This window comes from Vanacampus margaritifer, chromosome 12, assembly GCF_051991255.1.
Source record: "Vanacampus margaritifer isolate UIUO_Vmar chromosome 12, RoL_Vmar_1.0, whole genome shotgun sequence".
Classification (NCBI taxonomy): Eukaryota; Metazoa; Chordata; class Actinopteri; order Syngnathiformes; family Syngnathidae; genus Vanacampus; species Vanacampus margaritifer.
This window is the reverse complement of record NC_135443.1, coordinates 13,407,982-13,426,536: the sequence shown is the minus strand read 5'-3', so window position 1 is coordinate 13,426,536 and position 18,555 is coordinate 13,407,982. Positions and strand designations below refer to the sequence as shown.

Genomic DNA, 18,555 nt, shown 5'->3' with positions numbered 1-18,555 from the left:
GGAGGTTATTGTCGAAGAACCAAACATTTGCGGAACCGGGAACCACTGCCAAAACACAACAATCTCTTCGCACGGTGCCAGTGGGGTAATAATAAAGCATCCTGGGATTACGTATTATTTTTTTTCTTAAACTTTAATAATGTCTGATGAGGAAGATGATTATATGTCCGAAGCTTTCATCAGTCAAATGTAAGTGTTGTTTTGGACGGCATTTGCATAAACGTGTTTGTACATCACTGTTGTGTTTTGGGCTGCCTTACACGCTGTAAAATCATGTATTTTTATTTTTTCCCCCGTGTTTTGCCTATAGTAAAATAATGTCCAATAACATCCAGCACGGTAAACAACTAAAAGAAGCCCATTCAGAATCATCATATATAATATTATCTTAAATCTTTATCCTTAAATACAATGGGATTTTTTCATCACCCAATTACTATAAGTGCCATTTTGTTTATACAATAACGACTTTTTCTTCTGTATCAGACAAGATGTCAAGCCAGGTGTCAGCATGGTGAGGAGAGTAAAGGAGACAATGAAACGGGAAGAAAAGCACAAAGAGAACAACATAAAAAACCGTCAAAAAACCTTCAAGGAGCAAGAGAAGGAAAGCCGTGAAACAGCTTTACAGAACTCCATCAGTAATAACAATAAGGGATTTGCACTTCTGCAGAAAATGGGTTACAAATCTGGGCAAGGCCTTGGAAAAGAAGGTAAGTTTTCATATTTGACTTACTGAAAATTGATCTGCTGCTGTATTTTGTGCATGTGTTGATAATAATATTGTTTACCAATTTAGGGGCTGGCAGAGTTGATCCAATTCCATTGAATATTAAAACTGGTAAGAAGGCATTATTTTATTTGTGTGTTATAATAACTTAAATTATTGTATGATCTCTAACTGCTTTTGTCCTTTATTGAACCAGACAGAGGTGGCATCGGAATGGAAGAGGCAAAGAAGAGAAAAGCTGAGGAAGAACTGGAGCAGTATCGAAAGAAAGTACAGGCCAAACAACAAAATGAGACCAAATCTCTGGAAGATTTTAGGTGAAGACTAATTGCTCTGAGCACTCATCCATCCTACGATGCCAGTGTTTCATCATCTGACTGCTAACACTGTCTCCTTTCAAGGTCAAGAGTAAGGACAGAGAGAGAGGAGCGAAATATTGAAGGTGACCTTAGACGAAGTCAACGAGCCTGTGAGCAGTTGGATTCTCAGAAGGTTGGAGAATAATTGGTTCTAGCTCTGGATAATCTGGACATCACAGACAGAAAATGATGTGCACTGTACATTCACTGGAAGTTACTATGAATAGCACTTGAGTTTTTGTTTGTGTCTAAATGTGTGTGGGTTTTTTTTCTTTCATTTCAGGGCATCACAGTCCCCAGGGAGGAATGGTACTGGCCTAAAGTTGAGACTGAAGAGGAGATAGACCATCTTCAGGAAGAAGAAAAGGAGGAAGATGAGATTTTGGAATTAACAGTTAGTTTTTATTATTTAAAAAAATAAAATAATAATAATAAAATAAAATAAAAAAATATATATATACAGGGTGTCCATAAAGTCTCTTTACCATTTAAAAAAAATATTAAAAATGCAATTGATTAGATATTTTATTCAGATTTGTTCTATTGTATTCAGTGTTTAAAAAAACACACAGTGTTTATTAATACTGACCTTAAGCAAAGGATTACTGATGCCATTGCCACAATTGATGAGGCTACGCTACAGCGAACATGGCAAGAAATCGAGTACTGTCTTGATGTGCTTCGTGCAATTAATGGTGCCCATGTAGAAGTGTATTAAAAGAGGTAAAAAAAAAACTTAAATAAACGCTGAATACAATAGAACAAATTTAAATAAAATATCTAATCAATTGCATTTTTAATAAATTTTTGAAATGGTAAAGAGACTTTATGGACACCCTGTATATTGTTTAAACCAATAGTCTACAGTCAATTTGGTATTACGGATTATGTTGTATATGTTTATACAGTGGACCGGCGCAGGAGATAGGGACCCGGCCAGCCCACGAATAGCAAATATATGCAAATAGAAAATACATGTAACTGACGAATTTGACGCCCTGTGAAATGCATTGTTTTTTTGTTTGTTTTTTTACTCAAATTTTTTATTTATTTTTCTATTCCCGCTGATTAACATTTGCTTTTAACGTATGCCAATTTCTGCCCCCCAAAAAACACACAAAAAATGGTGGGAAATGGGGGGGACAACCCAAAATATTGAACTTTAAAAAAAAATAATCTCAAATATGTGATTGAATCCACAGGTGTAGAACCGCAAGTGTGCGGCAGTCCACAGTAGTATGCGGTGGAGAGGTGCCCCTTTGTTTCCCAAACTGTCTGAACATACAGCTCTTGTTAATAATATACCGTTACTGTCATAGATTGCAGCTAATGGAATTCAGTTGGTTATCTATCCCGTGTAATCTGTCTCTTACAGTCCTTTGATCAACTGCAAATATTGACATCCTATTTAAGAGGGATCCATTTTTACTGCATATGGTGTGGAACGGCCTATAATGGTAAGCTTGATCATATTCATAACATTACTTTTTTCTAAACATTTTTGTTTTATTGTTTTTGTTGATAAAGTTAAATATCTTCCTCTTTCCAGATGAGGAAGACCTGTCCTCGAACTGTCCTGGGGATACAGCAGCAGAGCATGAATGAACTTAATCTTTACATATAGTGTGCAATAGTTTCAAACCTGGAGTCTTCTACATTGTAAAAGTGGCAATAACAACAGGCAGTCAAAGTAATGATGTATGGAGGGAAGCTGATCCTCTTATACAGTATATTATACTTTTTTTTTTTTTTTACTTCTCTCTTTAACAAGGATTTATTTAAATAGAGAAACGATAAGCAGTACCATACTTTCTTGTAAATGTCTCAGTATTTTCATTAAATTTAATTTGCATAACATTCATATGATATGCAATGTAATGTATGTTTGTAAATTATTTTAGTGAATTGGTATTTCTATAGTTTACTGATCTAAAATATATGACGTATTAACATTTCTACCACATCATTATGACCACTTAAATGCAGTGGTCCCTCCCTAACCACTGCTACATGGCGGATGGATGGATGGAAGGATGGATGGATGGATAGATAGATGGATAGATACTGTAGATAGAAGATGGACGGATGGAATATAAGCGAATATACCCACCCAATAGTATATACCCACCACCACTCCACCCCAGTCCATTAGAGAGAGGAAATACTGTAGTCTGCTTTCGGCAAGTATGCAGCAGTAAAAATGGTTCTCGTTATATTCCTTTACACAACATTACAATTGTGAGATCACATATTTATGAGACATTTCCAATTAATTGGATTTCTGTATACTATTGGATAAATAGTGATTGTGTATGCCTACTTGTGAGTCATTCTTGCTATAATATTTCGCACATACAGCTTGATGGCTATGAGAATGTTGCTCTAAATATTAAACGATAACGCAAGTTAATGCAGGTCTATTATATTCAATAAAAAATAATGGCTCAATCTGTGATTACCTGGATTAAACCCGGCAGAAAATACTGTTTGTTTTTTGTATGGCAAAAACTTTAAATATGGCATTTTTTCTGCATATAAATTGCAACATTAACAAATACAAAGATTCAGAAGGTAAATGTCAATATTTATAAAAATACAGATTTTCAATAAATGTGGTAGAAAAACTATTACAATCCTTAATAATGGATGTGAATAAGTCTAATATTTGCATTATTAATGAGTGCAATGATTCAGCAGGTAAATGTTAATTATGAAATACTGATTTTCAAAATACTGATTTTCAACATTGAGTTAATTGGTAAAAAAAATAAAACCTTAAGAAAACCCTTATTAAATATTTGTGTTAGTAATTTTACAGGTGTTAGACATTCAAAGACCCACTGTAAAGAGATCAAGTGATTCAGATAGATGTTATTAGATTTGAGTGTTTGCTTTTTTCACTAAAGCATCAGTCTTTTACTAAAACGCATCTCTCTCTGAATGCACTGAAGTGGAGAAGAACAACTGAACATTATACAAATTGTTTACCAGACACATAATAAAGATCCTCCCATATAGCCATCTTGTTCCCCAGACCTCAATCCCGTTGAAAACCTGTGGAGGGGGCATACGAGGAAAGTACAGATCGAGGAGACGAGTCAGACGACCCAGGTCGCTGGATGAATTAGAGAAAGTGCGTGAAGAGGAATGGTTGAGGATCTCTCTTTTTTATTCTCCCGCCTTGTGAAACATCATAGGAGAGGATTAGGTACAGTTTTATTGGGGAGAGAAATGCAAACTGTAAATGATTATGAAAATAAGCATTAAAAAAAAAATTGGACCATTTTCAGAAATCCCAATCTTCTGCGTTCGGACAATCACGTGGACATTTCATCTACATCACGTCATTGTGTTGTGCAACCTGGTGTAACGTTTAAGGTCCTATTTTAACTGCGTGTGCTTTTAGTGATAGAGCTAAAATCCCACCAAGATCAGAGAGCACAGGTGCAGAGGGTCGGTGTACTCTACCTTCATGATACATATTTGAACTGCGATTGACCCCCACTAAAACATTTCTGGACGTGTCCAGCTGCAGGATAAGGTGTTAAAAGTCATGTCATTAGATGACCATATAGTCAGGGTTGGGTTATTCTGACACGACTCTACCCCGCTCCCCTACAGCATTACATGTCTACATGATAGGGGGCTGTCAGAAGTGATCCCATATATCGTCTAAACTAGTTTTCCTAAATTTAGCCTATCGATCATTTACAACAGTGGTCCCCAACCTTTTCTGTACCACGGACCGGTTTAATGTCTGACAATATTTTCACGGCGCAATCTAAAGGTTTAGCTGATAAAAACAAAATAAAATGACAAGAAAAAAACTGTGGTATTTTCTCTATAATAATAATGAACGTAAATCTACTGTGTAATCATGTGCAACTTTATTAACGGTGTCCGTAACGTCGCACCAACAACAGAGTTGTCAAGTGAGACGGATGTAACAGACAGAATCCGGTCACTTTTCAAAATAAAACATCATTTTCGAAAAAAATAAAAATAATGCAATTTTTTTTCTTTCGGTACCAAATGACTCACGGCCCGGTACCAAATGACCCGCGGCCCGGTGGTTGGGGTCCACTGATTTACAACATCCCGTTGTGACCAACATGCCCCTTCATTGTAGTTGCGAACGGAACATGGAGTTAACCGACTTCTTATGTGTTTTAGGGAATTCTGTGTTTTTGAACAACACGGAAATGGAAAGTGCCACGCAGAAGCAAGAAGTTTTCATTTCAAGCAATCGAAACCGAAACCTATCATAAGCTTCAGCGACAGCGACGGATCAAGAGCAACGTCGGTGACTGTGTGTTTTTATATACAATCTATGCGAATTTGAATAGCCTATGACACTATTATGTCATTAATTTGTGTTTACAATGCTCCATTTGATTTTAGGTAGTGTTTTGTGATGGATGCCGAAAATTACGTAGCTAAATTGAACCATTACACTCAGAAAACATGTTCAGAACTGAAGTATGAAGACATCGATGGCCCGGACCACAGTAAAACGTGAGTTGAAAAAATTACAGTCGAGTGGATTACATACAGTACGTGGGTTTTATTAGTTTGTCCATTACTGAAAAGTGATCTCGTGACTCAAGGTTTTCAACTATACAGTGTAGTGGTTGTGTTAAATGTTTGTTATTGTTTTTTAATCACAGCTTTGCCATAAGAGTTGTTATTAACGATGAAGCATTTCCAGAGGGTGTGGGAAATACTAAGAAGGAGGCCAAACAGAAAGCTGCCAAATATGCTTTAAAAAGCTTAATGGAAAAGGTAAATGTAAATTGCATACATTATTGTTGGGATTTATTTGATGTATTTTGGTATTGTTGTATTAAATGGAGAGTATTTTCTATGTTGACAGGAGGAGCATGCATCAGAGGCTTCTATTGAGCCAGTCAGTCAAACAACCAAAGATCACGTGTCCTGGCTTTATAAGTATGGTCAGAAAATCAAGATGCAAGTCAAATTTGTCGAGTTCACAAAACCTGGATCACACAAGTCATTTCAGTAAGACTCAATAATGCGGCCAAATTCTTAACACAGAGTTGTTAATGTAATGTTTTGTTTTCCCTAAGTTGTAGATTTTTGGTTGGGAAGATTGAATATCCAGAAGCCACTGGGACAACAAAGAAGGAAGCTAAGGAGGAAGCTGCTAAGCTTGCATATCATGCCATATATGAAGTGTCGCAGGTAAGTGCACAGATACACACCCCTAGTGTTGTTCCAACACCAGCCCTTTTCCAAAGGATGAAAAAAAGTGGAGTTTCTAGTGCAGCCATTTTTCCTACTTTCATCAATATAAAATAAAATTAAAAGTATCACCCATTCTGTCATTAATTTCCCCTCAAGTGTTTTGATATCTGTTGGACATTTGTTCGAGTCCTTGTTAGAATTGTGCACCCACTGATCAGCGGCTAACATATACTCTCACCTTGCCCACTCTCTCTCTAGAAGATTTGTTTCAAATTGTACTGGATAAGTATCACATTACTTAATAATTTTGGCAATGATGCCTTTTTTTTATTATTTGTGCACCTATTCCCAAAATATCTGTGCATTTGCCCAATGTTCCAGACTGTCTACCAAGGAAATTGCAGAATCTCACGAGAATTAGAGAGAGAGTTATTTTTTTATTATGACCATTTTGCCACAAAAGGCAAGTAGGCCTACTCCATTCCAACCAATCTATCAAAAATACTGTATTTATTTTCAGAGTGAAGGTGAGAAATCGTCTGATTTTTCAAATCAACAAAAGGAGGACATGTCAGAGAGCTGGTGAGCACATTGTCTTTGAAATCAGTGGACATGCCTGATTTCATTTGATGAATTAAACTTTATTTGACTTTTTACCACAGTGACAAGACACCAAGTTCAAAGACCGAAGATGATAGCTTAGTCGAGGACAATTTTATCGGAATTATCAACAGTTACTGTCAGAAAACACTTCGCACTCATAATTTTATCGAAGTGGAGAGAAGTGGCCCAGCTCATAACCAGAAGTAAGGCCAATCCTCCATAGGCGCTTTAGAATATGCAAGCTAGAATCTCAATTTAATTTCGACACTAATAAATTCAAATGTTGTCACTCGCTGTCTCCACAGATTTTCGTACAAATTAGTGATCAATTGCAAGGACTACCCAGTGGGTGTGGGAAAGACTATCAAGGAAGCCAAGCAAAATGCTGCTCAGTTGGCTCTTTATGCCCTTAAAAAAGAAGACAATGAGGTATTGTTTACTGGCTTCTGCTCTTGTGTTGTTGTTTTTCTGAAATCATAATTGAAACTGTACTTATATTATATTGGAAGTTCTCAGCGAAAAAAGACTTTGAAAGTTCATTTGATTGAAGGTATTGTGCTTTTTAACTCATTCACTGCCATTGACGGCTATAGACGTATTAGTTTAACATTTTTTCCGACTTTTGTTAACAAGAGTATGAAAACCTAGGGGGGGAAATAATTGTACATTTAGAACAGATATCAAATTTGTGATTAATCGTTAACTAGTGAAGTCATGTGATTAATTATGATTTAAAAAATTAATCGCCTGATGCCCCTCATTTTTAATAAACTTTTCTTTCTTTTTTAAAAAAGAAAAGATTATTAAAAAATAATAATAATGATAATTAAAATTACTTTTTTTTTCAAAGAAGAAAATATTATAAAAAATTAGGGGCGTCATGCGATTCAAATTTTTCGTAATTAATCACAAGACTTCACTAGTTAACTCACGATTAATCACAAATTTTATATCTGTTCTAAATGTACAATATTTTTTTTCTAGGTTTTCATACTCTTGTTAACAAAAGTGGAAAAAATGTTAAACTAATAGAAATAGTTTAAATGAATTTTTGACGTCTATAGTCGTCAATGGCAGTGAATGAATTAACCTACACATATATTGCCAACAGGTGTGAAAAGAAGTAGCATCAACAATAATTTGTTTGTACATTTGGGCTGGATTGAGAGGCATATGATGGATCTCATTTCGATCTCCAGATCTTAAACCTCAAAATCTTCACTAATAATTGTCATCAATAGGTCAGAATAGCTGTAAAATATCTTTACAATAGCCTTTTTATTTGACAATTTGTGACTCAAACAGCTAAGCAGATTGACACCTTAGCTGTTCACAACGGGTACTCCTGCAAACCTATGTAGGGAGGCGAGGGGGGGGGGGGGCAGAAATAATTGAGAAGTGCTGGCCTAAACTGATAATGACTTACTTTATTTCATTATTATTACTTTTTTCCTAAAAGGGCTTGCAGTCCTCTGCAAACACCAGAAGTGCCAGCATGATGTCCCCTCCAAACTTGGAGTAAGTTGCTGAATGGTACCTCAAATTTGTCTTTTTGTTTCACAGAACATTTTTGTCTTTTCATTTTTAAAGGGGATCCCCTAATGCATCATCAAAAAGCACGAGTTCCTCCCCCAGTGTTTCAGTAGATTTTGCTGAGTCTTCTCCCAAAGATCAGGTGCGTTATTAGCAATACAATAAATGTTATGTATACTGCATCAGGGAAAGTCAAATATTTCAGACCGTTTTCTTTAAAAACAAAATTTGATAGGTCAAGTGAGTCTAATCTGAAGAACTGTATTGTATGTTGTTTACTTTTCTCCACCCAAGGGTCCAAGTCCAGACTGCAAACCCAAAAGAAAGTAAGTCACCATCTGAGTTCAACTTGGATCAAACTACAACATATTTGCACAAGACACCATTAAGGTTTTTTTTCCCTGCTGTTTTTTCTTTTTTTGTCTCCTTAGAATTGCAGCGAATTTCCCAAATGCTTATCAACAACAGGTAAAATAAATGTAATGTAATTCAAACTTCATGTTTAATACTTTTTTTTTTGTTTCGTCTTCATTCTATAAATGTGTTCATTAAGGATGTAAAGAGTGGAGATGTCAAAGAACGTGAAGATAATAGTCAACAGTTAGCCAGTTCAAGGTACAGTATGTGAGTTTTACATGAATGATTTTACCTGTGACAAGGTTAGATACAGATAGCATCAGTTTCCTGTTCCATTTGACAGGTTTGAAGAGGACTTTGACTGTATAGAATACATAAGTAAAGGAGCATTTGGCCGTGTTTTCAAGGCAAAACACAAGCTTGAGGGAAAGAACTATGCTGTGAAGATTACTGGCTGTAAAGAGTAAGTCTCTGTTCACAGAAATAGTTAATGCACACATTCTGCTAATGTTGCATGTGCAGTGCATCTTCAACAGCTGTCATCTTTTTCATCAGAAAATCTTTAAGGGAGATTTTGGCTTTATCACAGCTTCAGCACATCAACATTGTAAGGTACTACACATGTTGGATGGAAGATACTGCTAGCAAATGTGGCAGTTTTGCCAAGTGAGTCTTCAGAAAGATTGTTTTGCTCTGCAGAATATATTAACGACTCACACAAGGAATTGAATCATTTTTTCTTTTTCTCTTTTGCAGGTCTGTCGCAAATTCATCTACAAGGTTCCTCTATATTCAGATGGAGTTGTGTGACACTAAAACCCTCCGAAAGTGGATTGATGAGATGAACACTCAGAATGTGAAGTCTTCAGAAAGACGTGAACGCAGTTTTGAAATTGTGCAGCAAATAGTCTCAGGAGTGGAATGCATTCATGCCAAAAAGTTAATGCACAGAGATTTGAAGGCGAGTTAAGTTTATTTCCTGTGGTTACAGAGTCAATGTAAGGTATTACGTGAGAATGAAATTGTTGGTACCCTTCTGTGAAAGAAAAAACCCACAATGGTCATTGTAATAACTGAAATAAGACAAATGTAAATTTGCTTGATTACAGTCTCTTGAAGGTCTTTTGACTAAAATATAAAATTTTGGGTACCATCATTTTTTAGCAAGGCTTCATTCTTGTTCTTAAAAATCTTTTTGTTGGACTACAAAAAAAGCAAGAATGCTTCAATAGGACATGCAAGTCAGGCAAATACCTGCTCCAATGTTGCACTGAGGAGATTTTCAACTGTATTTGTCTTTTTCTGAATCCTTAGCCTGCCAACATCCTGTTTGGGCTGGATAAAACAGTGAAGATTGGGGATTTTGGCCTAGTTACTGTTGATACTATTTCTGACAATAAAGACAGAAGCGTGTACAAGGGAACTCCATCTTATATGGCGCCTGAGCAGGTGAGAAAATCTGCATACATCCAATTTTGTCAATAGGAGAGATATCATCATTATCACAATCATCATATTTATAGGGATTTCATCGTAGTATTTACTTTGTAGTTTTGTTTTGTCTGAAACATTCCAACAACAAACTTGAACCTTATTCCTCTAATGATTTTATTCCACTCCATTGTTTTTTTGTGTTTTTTCTCTCTCTTTTTTCTGTCTCTTTTGCCAGGAAAGTAGTTGGGAAAAATTAAGTGCACGCTCTTCTGGTTGCTGCTGTGATATTTATTTTAATCAATGAAAATCTATCTATCTATCTATTAACTTTTAACAAATAGCAAAAAAATAAAAATTTGCAATTAGAAATGTGAAAGAATTTGTGTTACACAAATTAAAATTTATTTTGATCGGGGGTCACATTGTGATCATCCTCAGAAGGCCGTTATGACAGTGAAAATCATAATATCAAGTGGGACTCAAGCTCACTAGTGCGTTGTTCACTTTGTTTCCCCCTTTTTTTTTTTTTTTACTGTCTGACTACTGCATTCTATATTTTTTGCAGAAACAGAAGATTACTTATGATCAAAAAGTGGACATATTTGCTCTGGGTCTGATTTATTTTGAACTTCTCTGGTGCATGATCACTGGCACTGAAAGAGAGAAGGTAAGTTAAGCTACTATTGAGCCGTGGTCATAAAATGTGACAGTGACAATTGTCTTCATAGATAGTATGGTTTTCATTTAACCTCATTCGACATGTTCTTACTCTATTTTGTCATTCCCTGTAAACCAGCTTTGGGATGATGTCAGAAACCAGAAACTCCCTCCAGAGTTTTCATACCATTTCCCCACAGAGGTACATCAACATTTTGACATTTTACTTGCAAGAATGCGTGTCTCGCAGGAACAACTTGAATGACTGAGAATCTTGGCTTAATCAACTTATGCACATTTTCTGTTTTATTTATTTATTGCAGCAAACAATGATCAAGTCAATGCTTTGCTTGAGGCCAGAAGATCGACCTGAAGCCAAACAACTCCAGACCAACCTTGAGGAGTGTGCTAATGCACTTAAACTTGCTAAAGAGAGAAAGACTGTCTAATTCATTCATCCATCCTTCTTCAGGCAAAAGGCACGGTACACCCAGAAATGGTTGCCGGCCAATCGCAGGGCACACATAGACGAACAACCATTTATGCTTATGGACAATTCAGAGTGTTCAATTAACCTACCAAGCATGTTTTTTTGGAATGTGAGAGGAAACAGAAGTACTCAGAGAAAAGCCACGCAGGCATGGGGAGGACATTGGAAGTCCACACAGTTTCCTTAGTCTCTCATTTGGTCTCTTGAGGTCTCCCTGATTTGTTGGAATTTGGATGTTTCTGGGGTTGGTGAAGGACTCTGGTTGGTGGCCCGTTGGGTGGTGGGTGTTGTCTGGTCGGTGCTGGATTTCACTTTCCTTTCTTTTCTTTGGTCCTTCCTCAGGTCTCCTGACGGCCTCACGGGTCTGGCTGGGTTCTGAAGTGTTCGGTTTAGGTGAACGGTATGGGATTTTTTAATAGGTTTTAGGTGAACTAATGAATACACAATTCACAAAATATTCCAATAAAGCAATGACTATATACTTTTTAGATTCATACCTTTATAACATCAGATTTAGCCTGTTTTGCTAGTGTCAACTTTTGTTTGTCATATTCTTAACATTGTTGGTACATATTGTCTATTACCAGTGTTTGTATGCGCTATCCTTACTATTATATGTATTGTTTCCATTGTTATTAATGTTGGTGGAAATTTTACTGATGCAATACAATCAACAAATCTTTACCTGTGGCAATACTCATGTGTGAATATTTTTGTATTTTTGTTATATTGTGGCTTTTTTCTTAGACTGGCCCACGAGACACGTGCATGTTCGCAAGTTGCAACCTTAATTTGTTAGTTTATGGTTTTATTATTGTTAAGGTTTGGTGTCGTGTGTTCTTCCATAAGATGCTTTCTTATAAAGTTTCTTAGGATTTCATACACTTAACATAGTCTATTGAATATTTTACATGTGCTGTATTTTATCCAAACAGACTTGTTTCTTTTTTTTGGTTAATTGGTAAAGGTTATAGGTTGCAACATTTCTTATAAATGCTCTAAAATGCACACATCATGAAAAAGTAGTTTGAGCAATACTGTACTTTGATTCTAGGATATGAGAGTCTCATTTGGTCTTGTTAAAAAATAGAGTGTATTAAATGAGTGATGAGCTTAATTAACTAAAGTTTTACTTAAAATAAATAAATAAATATATATATATATATATATATATATATATATATATATATATATATATATATATATATAAGAATCATCACTTTTTATCGATGTCTGTTTTAATACAACCAAAAGGGGGCGCTGTGGCTCTGTGTTGACACACTGGCGGCTACTGAGCTTGTGGGCGAGAGGCTCACATTCCCAGTCTGGGAACCAAAACCCAGGGCTCTGTGACATGTAATCATCCTTACGGCACATGTTGGATCCTTTTTCGTCTAGCAGGCGGGTGCCAAATGCAGGATCCCACAAAGTCACCTGGCTAAGGAATGCTCCTCTCTTAGAATGAGGAAATCACAGATTAATAAACTAAAGTAGCTTCCTGCTAACAGTATTATCAATATTTCTTATTAAAACAGCGTTCTTATTCTGGAAAAGCTCTTAAATTACAGTTACTCAATCACAGCGTCAGCGTGGCAAGTTAGTGTGAGCCATATGTATCTAGTAAGTAAGGTTTTATGATTTGTTTTGACTCAGTAATGTGTCACCCGATAACATATGCAGGTGAGAGTGAATCATCATTACAGTGAATGACAAATAGTACCAAAAAAATCTAGAATCTTTTTGGAATGCTGTACCTAAAAATATTTAGCAGCAGATATTTTATTTGTTACATATCTGATTTTAACACCGGTACAAAACAATGTCGCTTCATAAGCAGCAAGTAAGGTAAAAAAAAAAAAAAGAACTTGCTGTTTCTCCAATATTGTTGCGCACATGAGAGCAGGGTTATTGGATGTATTGAGGTCACTTCCTCTGAGAGCAGCACAAGCACTGAGGCAGTGATCTAGATCTAGTCTGGACCATGTAGCCGGGAGGTAAAATGGACTCACTCAGCAACACACAAATCACGAGGGTCATGGCAAAGCGCTGTGTGTATGTAACTTCTCAAGCGTGCTAGTGATAATTTACTCTACTTTGTGTTGCTCTGTCACCAGCATGCATCAAAATCACTGAGACAATTTCAGATACACAACCTGTCTGATTATGCAATGTGTATGCATTTATTTCACAAGTATTTTTTATTTTTTTAGAACACTTGACCTGTGGTGACTAACTGGAGCATGACCACATGCTGTGCCTCACTGTAGGCAGCAATTGCTTTTTACGGTGGACAGTCAGCCATTACATTCCCGGTACTACTACTTCTACTCTCAAATCACGGACCTTGGGGCCTTATTTTTTGTAGACGGGCGCATCATCTCATAGAATGTACTGTAGATTCGACTTTAGATCAGGTGAACCAAGCCTAAGTTGTGGTGCAGGTGATGTAACACGATTTTGGTGGATTTGTGGTAAAGTGTATTTTATAAAGCTTGAAGTACTTTTGTTGGTGTTGTAATCCCAAAGCTAGCAATTTTCACGGTAGAGGTGTTTTCTTTGAGACGTCCAAGGGAGCTGTCAGTGCAAACTTGACTTACAAGGCCTGTAATTTACTACAAATGATATTGCATTCTCTCTGCTGACAGCCTGCCAGCGCTGTCAAGTGGCAAACGCAGCAAAGTCGTTATTGGACTTCCTGGACACCCCCCCCCCCCCCCCACACACACACACACACTTTGTGCAGTCGCTGTACGGAAGGTCAAGGGTACAGCAGCAGACTCCGCTAGTAAATCTTTAATGAGTGAGACAGTCTGCTCCATCTGGAGTTCAGTAGTTCGACAGGGAGCAAACGGGCAGGACAGTGTGTCATGAGAAGCATCTGAAAGCCACTTTTTGCAAAAAAAATCTAACAAACAAAAATACAGTAAAATAAAAAATAAAAACTTTCTGACAGCTGTGCTGTTGTGCCAGTTCCATGACGTAAAGGTTTGTAATGTAGCTGACACTAACCTAGCAATGAGTCAGCATAATTACTTGTGGTGGTGATGAGTGTTTCATTTCCACATTTCACTTTCAGTGTACATTAAGTTGTTTCTTTTTTAATGTCAACTTCTGTCATGAATTTTCATATTCATGGAGGTTCAACAACTGGGTTTATTAACAGACTCGCAGGGCAACAACAGTGGAACTGCTTTAGTCACATCTGACTGTCGTAAAACGTGGTTACTGCCGTAAACAAGTGGTGGTAATCATTTCTAAGACCGCTAGCACCCGCTTGCGGATAACAGTAGAATGGGGTATATGCCACGGAGGAGGCGGGACTTCCGACTTCCTGGTTTTCACATATAAAAAAAGAAAAGAAGAAGAAAAAACCTTTGTTTGCTTTCCAACGTGTGGGCCGCGTCCCAGTTCTTGCGCTTCGCCTTTGTGCCCCTCAGTTGCAAGTTCCCGTCGACGGGTGCGAGTGTGCAGTGTCTGTCTCAGTTGTCCGAAACATTTTAGAAAGTTAATACGCCCTGCGGCCTGCGCGCTCCTGCCAATGGACAAGCGGTTGGGGGGCGCAGGGGTGGGGCTGCAAGTGTTGGAACGCGGCCAGTGGCCGGAAACGACGCTGATGTGTATGGAACCCGGAAGTCTGTGGCATCTACCCCATAATCATTTTAAATGACTATTGCTGTGTATGCGCTGCAATAATTTATTGAAAAAAAATAATAATAATAATCACACCACAACTTCCTAGTCTCTTTTGCCATTTTGCAAGTCAGACATGATTGGACTAATTGGACATGCTGAAAGAAAGAAAAAAGACGCATGGTGATATAATATCATGGTGATATCAGCTGACATTTTAATGATACGTGACAATAGACACAATTCTCTATAGGCAAGGCTGATTAATTGAACCCAAGCCCTGTTAACAAGTGTGCACAGACAAATTATGGATGCAGTCACATTCATCAAACAAATCAAAAGATGAAATGCATCGACAGTAATTTATATATTTTCTTGTGGATTCATGTTTTCCTCCTTTTGTCAGTAGAAATGACACAGCCACCTAAGGGAGCAGCAGGGAGGGAGATGAAAGCGGTGGTGAAACCAGGCCGTGAACAAAGCCAGGGACAGATAGAAGGGCTTGGACACCATGCTATGACAGACATCCTTTGGGCCTGTTTTATTCAGCTGCCAGGAGCTTTTTGGGGTTTGTTTTATCTACGCTGCCTTTCCAGCCATGTGCACGCCCACCCCTTCTGGATGCTGCTCCAAATCATTCGTGTCCAACTTGGCTTCACTCAGCCTGCCAGAGACATTAAAAGCGGGCGAGCTCGCTGATATCAGCCTGTGTGTCATGTGTTTCAGCTGTTTAATCTTCCTGGCCGTGTGCGGTTTAGCCTCAACAATTGACCAACCCGGTCAAATGTAATAGAATTTGAAACCTAGAGTTACATTTGTCATGTAAACAACAACAAAAAAAAAACATAGCTACTTTGGATCTACGGTGATATTGTCTCTCAAATTTGACTTGATTTTTTTAATGGGTTGCAGCTGAAACCTGCATCTTGTCACCTATCCCTATCAGACCCAAAATGAGTTGCAATGTTCTCAGAGGGCCATCTCATAAATTGATTTTGAAGCCTCAAAGGGCACCACGTGGCCATCTGCCTTTGTACTTGTTAACCCTGAGCCACTTTCCCAGAAATCAACTCTATGGTCAGAATCACATTTGCCATACTGTCGTCTGTGTTGCTTTTTTTCCCCCTCCCCGTTGTGGTCCATGAGCACTTTTATTTCTCTATAAAGACATGATGTGCACATCATCATATATTTTCTGTTTTTACAGAGAACATTAATAATGCCGTCTTTCTGCTTGTACATCATGACATCACATGACTTTATTCTCTCTCTCTCTATCTCCCTTCTCTATCTCTGTGATGATGATGCTTTCACAAAGGCTTTTTTTTCAACAAGCAAAACAATGTGATCTGAGACGCGGGCTATGACACAAAATAAAGGTTGAGCATTGGAATGGAAGGAACTAGCAGTGGTCTGTCACACTGTAAAAAATAATCTGTCAGCCATTATGTTACTGTAACTTAAGTGCATAATGTGTTACTTTTCACAGATCAATGCATTTTTTCAATTGCTCATGTATGTTTATATGTCTAAAGGTAGACAACTCTACGAGGTGGGTTGTTTAGTTTGAATATGTGAACTTGACTTAATGTGCTAAGTTTAAAAGTAGAAGGATCTTTTAACCACAAAGCCATATTAATGGCTGCAGAAGTTACATTTGTTTCATATAGAATATTATATGGTCTTTAGTGGAGTAAATCAATACTTTTATAAACACCCATCCATCCATCCATTTTCTGAACTGCCTATTCCTCACAATATTACTTATATTATCTGTCTCTTCAATTTGTCATTATTTTCCTCCTGGCCACGTACAGGGAAGTTGGCTACAGTCCTGTGGATCTTAAATTTCTGAGTAATATGTGCAACTGTAGTAGTAGTTTAAGATGGTCTTTAATCAAAGTCAAAATGCAGGACAGCGTAAGAGGAGAACTAAACCACAAGTTCACTTTGACCTCTACAAACAATATCTTTAAGAAAGAGTTAATAAAGGCGAGACAACACTTTTTGATTTAATCATCCGGAAGAACCTCAACAATACACACACTTTATTTGCTGTGGTTGATCAAATCAAATAGCGCCAGATTTTCTCTCAACAGATAAATTTGCCTATTATTTTGGTGAACAGGTACATTCAAGCAGGTCAAACATTAGCACAAACCAGCAAATTCACAAAATGATACAGCATAACTCAATTACCATCTCAGAATTTGATACAGTTGATTTGGTTCAGCAGCTAAAGCAGCTGTCTTGACTCAATACCATCTGACTCCCCCCCCCATTTAACTATTGTGAAAACTGTGTTCCTGAGTTCGAGAAAAAAAATCAACTGCTTAGTGTTCACTTGAGTCAGGCGAGTTTGCTAAACCCCTGAGAGTAGCTGGCGTCAAGCCACTCTGAATGCTTCCTTGTTAACAAATATTAGACCCATTTCAAAACTTCCCTTCTTAACTAAAATTGTTGAGAACGTGTTTTTTTTTTAATCAACTCAGAATGTTAAAAAAAAGAAAGAAGATAAAACGCAAACTGACCAACCTCGTCATAGTACTTGATGTAGGCAAGGTGGCTGGTGCTAGTCTTGATGGACTGCATTTGATAGTTGATCATAATACTCTGTATACTGTGAAACAGGCTAGAAAAGGGTAGGATTGATTGGTACAGTCCTAAAATGGTGCAGCAGGTCCCACCTGGAGGAAAGAAGTTATTTTGTGAAGATTGTAAGTTTAAAATCTGATCACATGGCTATGACGTGGGGTCCCTCAAGGGTCAATCCTTGGACCCCTTTTAATTAGTCTGTATATGTTACCCTAGGGTCTTTGCTTTTTCAATGTCTTTAAATGTTTTTTTTTGTAAATGTGTATAAATGTACATTCTTTTATGTCTTTTATTTAATGTGCTAATAAAGCTGTCTTGCCTTATAGCCTTTACTTTGAAAATGTTTGTCTATAATTTTCTCTCTAATCTCTCGAGACAATGCTCTCCCTTCAATACCTCTGGTCCACATTCAGTGCGGTACATGTCACCAAACATCTCAGTTACCAGTAACTGACTACTTGTTGCCCTTTAACCCATTAAGGCCGGGAGCGCTTGACCACGCTTCTCTCTTAAAGCCGGGAGAGCGGTTAAGTCATTTTGTTTTGTTTTGACCAATTCTTGGTCTCTTAGCCGATGAAATGAATCAAAATATACACGAGAGGGTGACATGGGCCTTGTAGCATGCCCTGGAATTTTATTCAAGCATTTATGGTTGACGCAGATTCGCGGGAGTTATGAGATAAATGATGCAATTGACGACGGCGCGGGAGAAATTCGAATCAGTGTAACGGGATGCCAGTGACATACTGTTAAGAAATATGCTTGTTGACAATGAGGATGTTGAAAATGTTGGCGGCTTTGTAACGAAATGGACGATGAATAATTACCACTCGATCCCCCGAGGTTATTACAACTGTGCTCCAGTGTTGAAGGTAAATATATATGGAGGTATTTATCCGCAGATGCGGTTCATAATAATAATAACTTGTGTTTTTGTGAACGGCACAGCTAGGTGTAAACTC

General features: G+C 37.4%; 2 protein-coding genes across 3 annotated transcripts; both read left to right on the top strand.

The window, feature by feature from the left end:
* Positions 1-9: 9 nt before the first annotated feature.
* gpatch11 (G patch domain containing 11) lies at positions 10-2,967 on the top strand. Of its 2 annotated transcripts, none has more exons than XM_077582090.1 (8): positions 10-189; positions 487-713; positions 800-841; positions 927-1,047; positions 1,132-1,222; positions 1,373-1,483; positions 2,465-2,546; positions 2,639-2,967. In XM_077582090.1, exons 1-8 carry the CDS (start codon positions 140-142, stop codon positions 2,692-2,694), a joined length of 780 nt encoding a protein of 259 aa, XP_077438216.1. In that variant the 5' UTR covers positions 10-139; the 3' UTR covers positions 2,695-2,967. The 2 variants fall into 2 exon arrangements, with proteins under 2 accessions (XP_077438216.1, XP_077438217.1); XM_077582091.1 differs by having other exon boundaries at positions 27-189; positions 492-713.
* Positions 2,968-5,215: 2,248 nt separating this feature from the next.
* Positions 5,216-12,052, top strand: eif2ak2 (eukaryotic translation initiation factor 2-alpha kinase 2). Its single transcript, XM_077582803.1, has 20 exons — positions 5,216-5,398; positions 5,491-5,604; positions 5,757-5,871; positions 5,963-6,108; positions 6,177-6,291; positions 6,815-6,876; positions 6,957-7,100; positions 7,203-7,326; positions 8,357-8,415; positions 8,488-8,572; positions 8,725-8,756; positions 8,862-8,898; positions 8,984-9,045; positions 9,131-9,250; positions 9,343-9,453; positions 9,544-9,748; positions 10,102-10,236; positions 10,787-10,888; positions 11,018-11,080; positions 11,202-12,052. The coding sequence occupies exons 2-20, from the start codon at positions 5,504-5,506 to the stop codon at positions 11,325-11,327; spliced, it is 1,944 nt and encodes a 647-aa protein (XP_077438929.1). The 5' UTR covers positions 5,216-5,398; positions 5,491-5,503; the 3' UTR covers positions 11,328-12,052.
* The last annotated feature ends 6,503 nt before the right edge of the window (positions 12,053-18,555 follow it).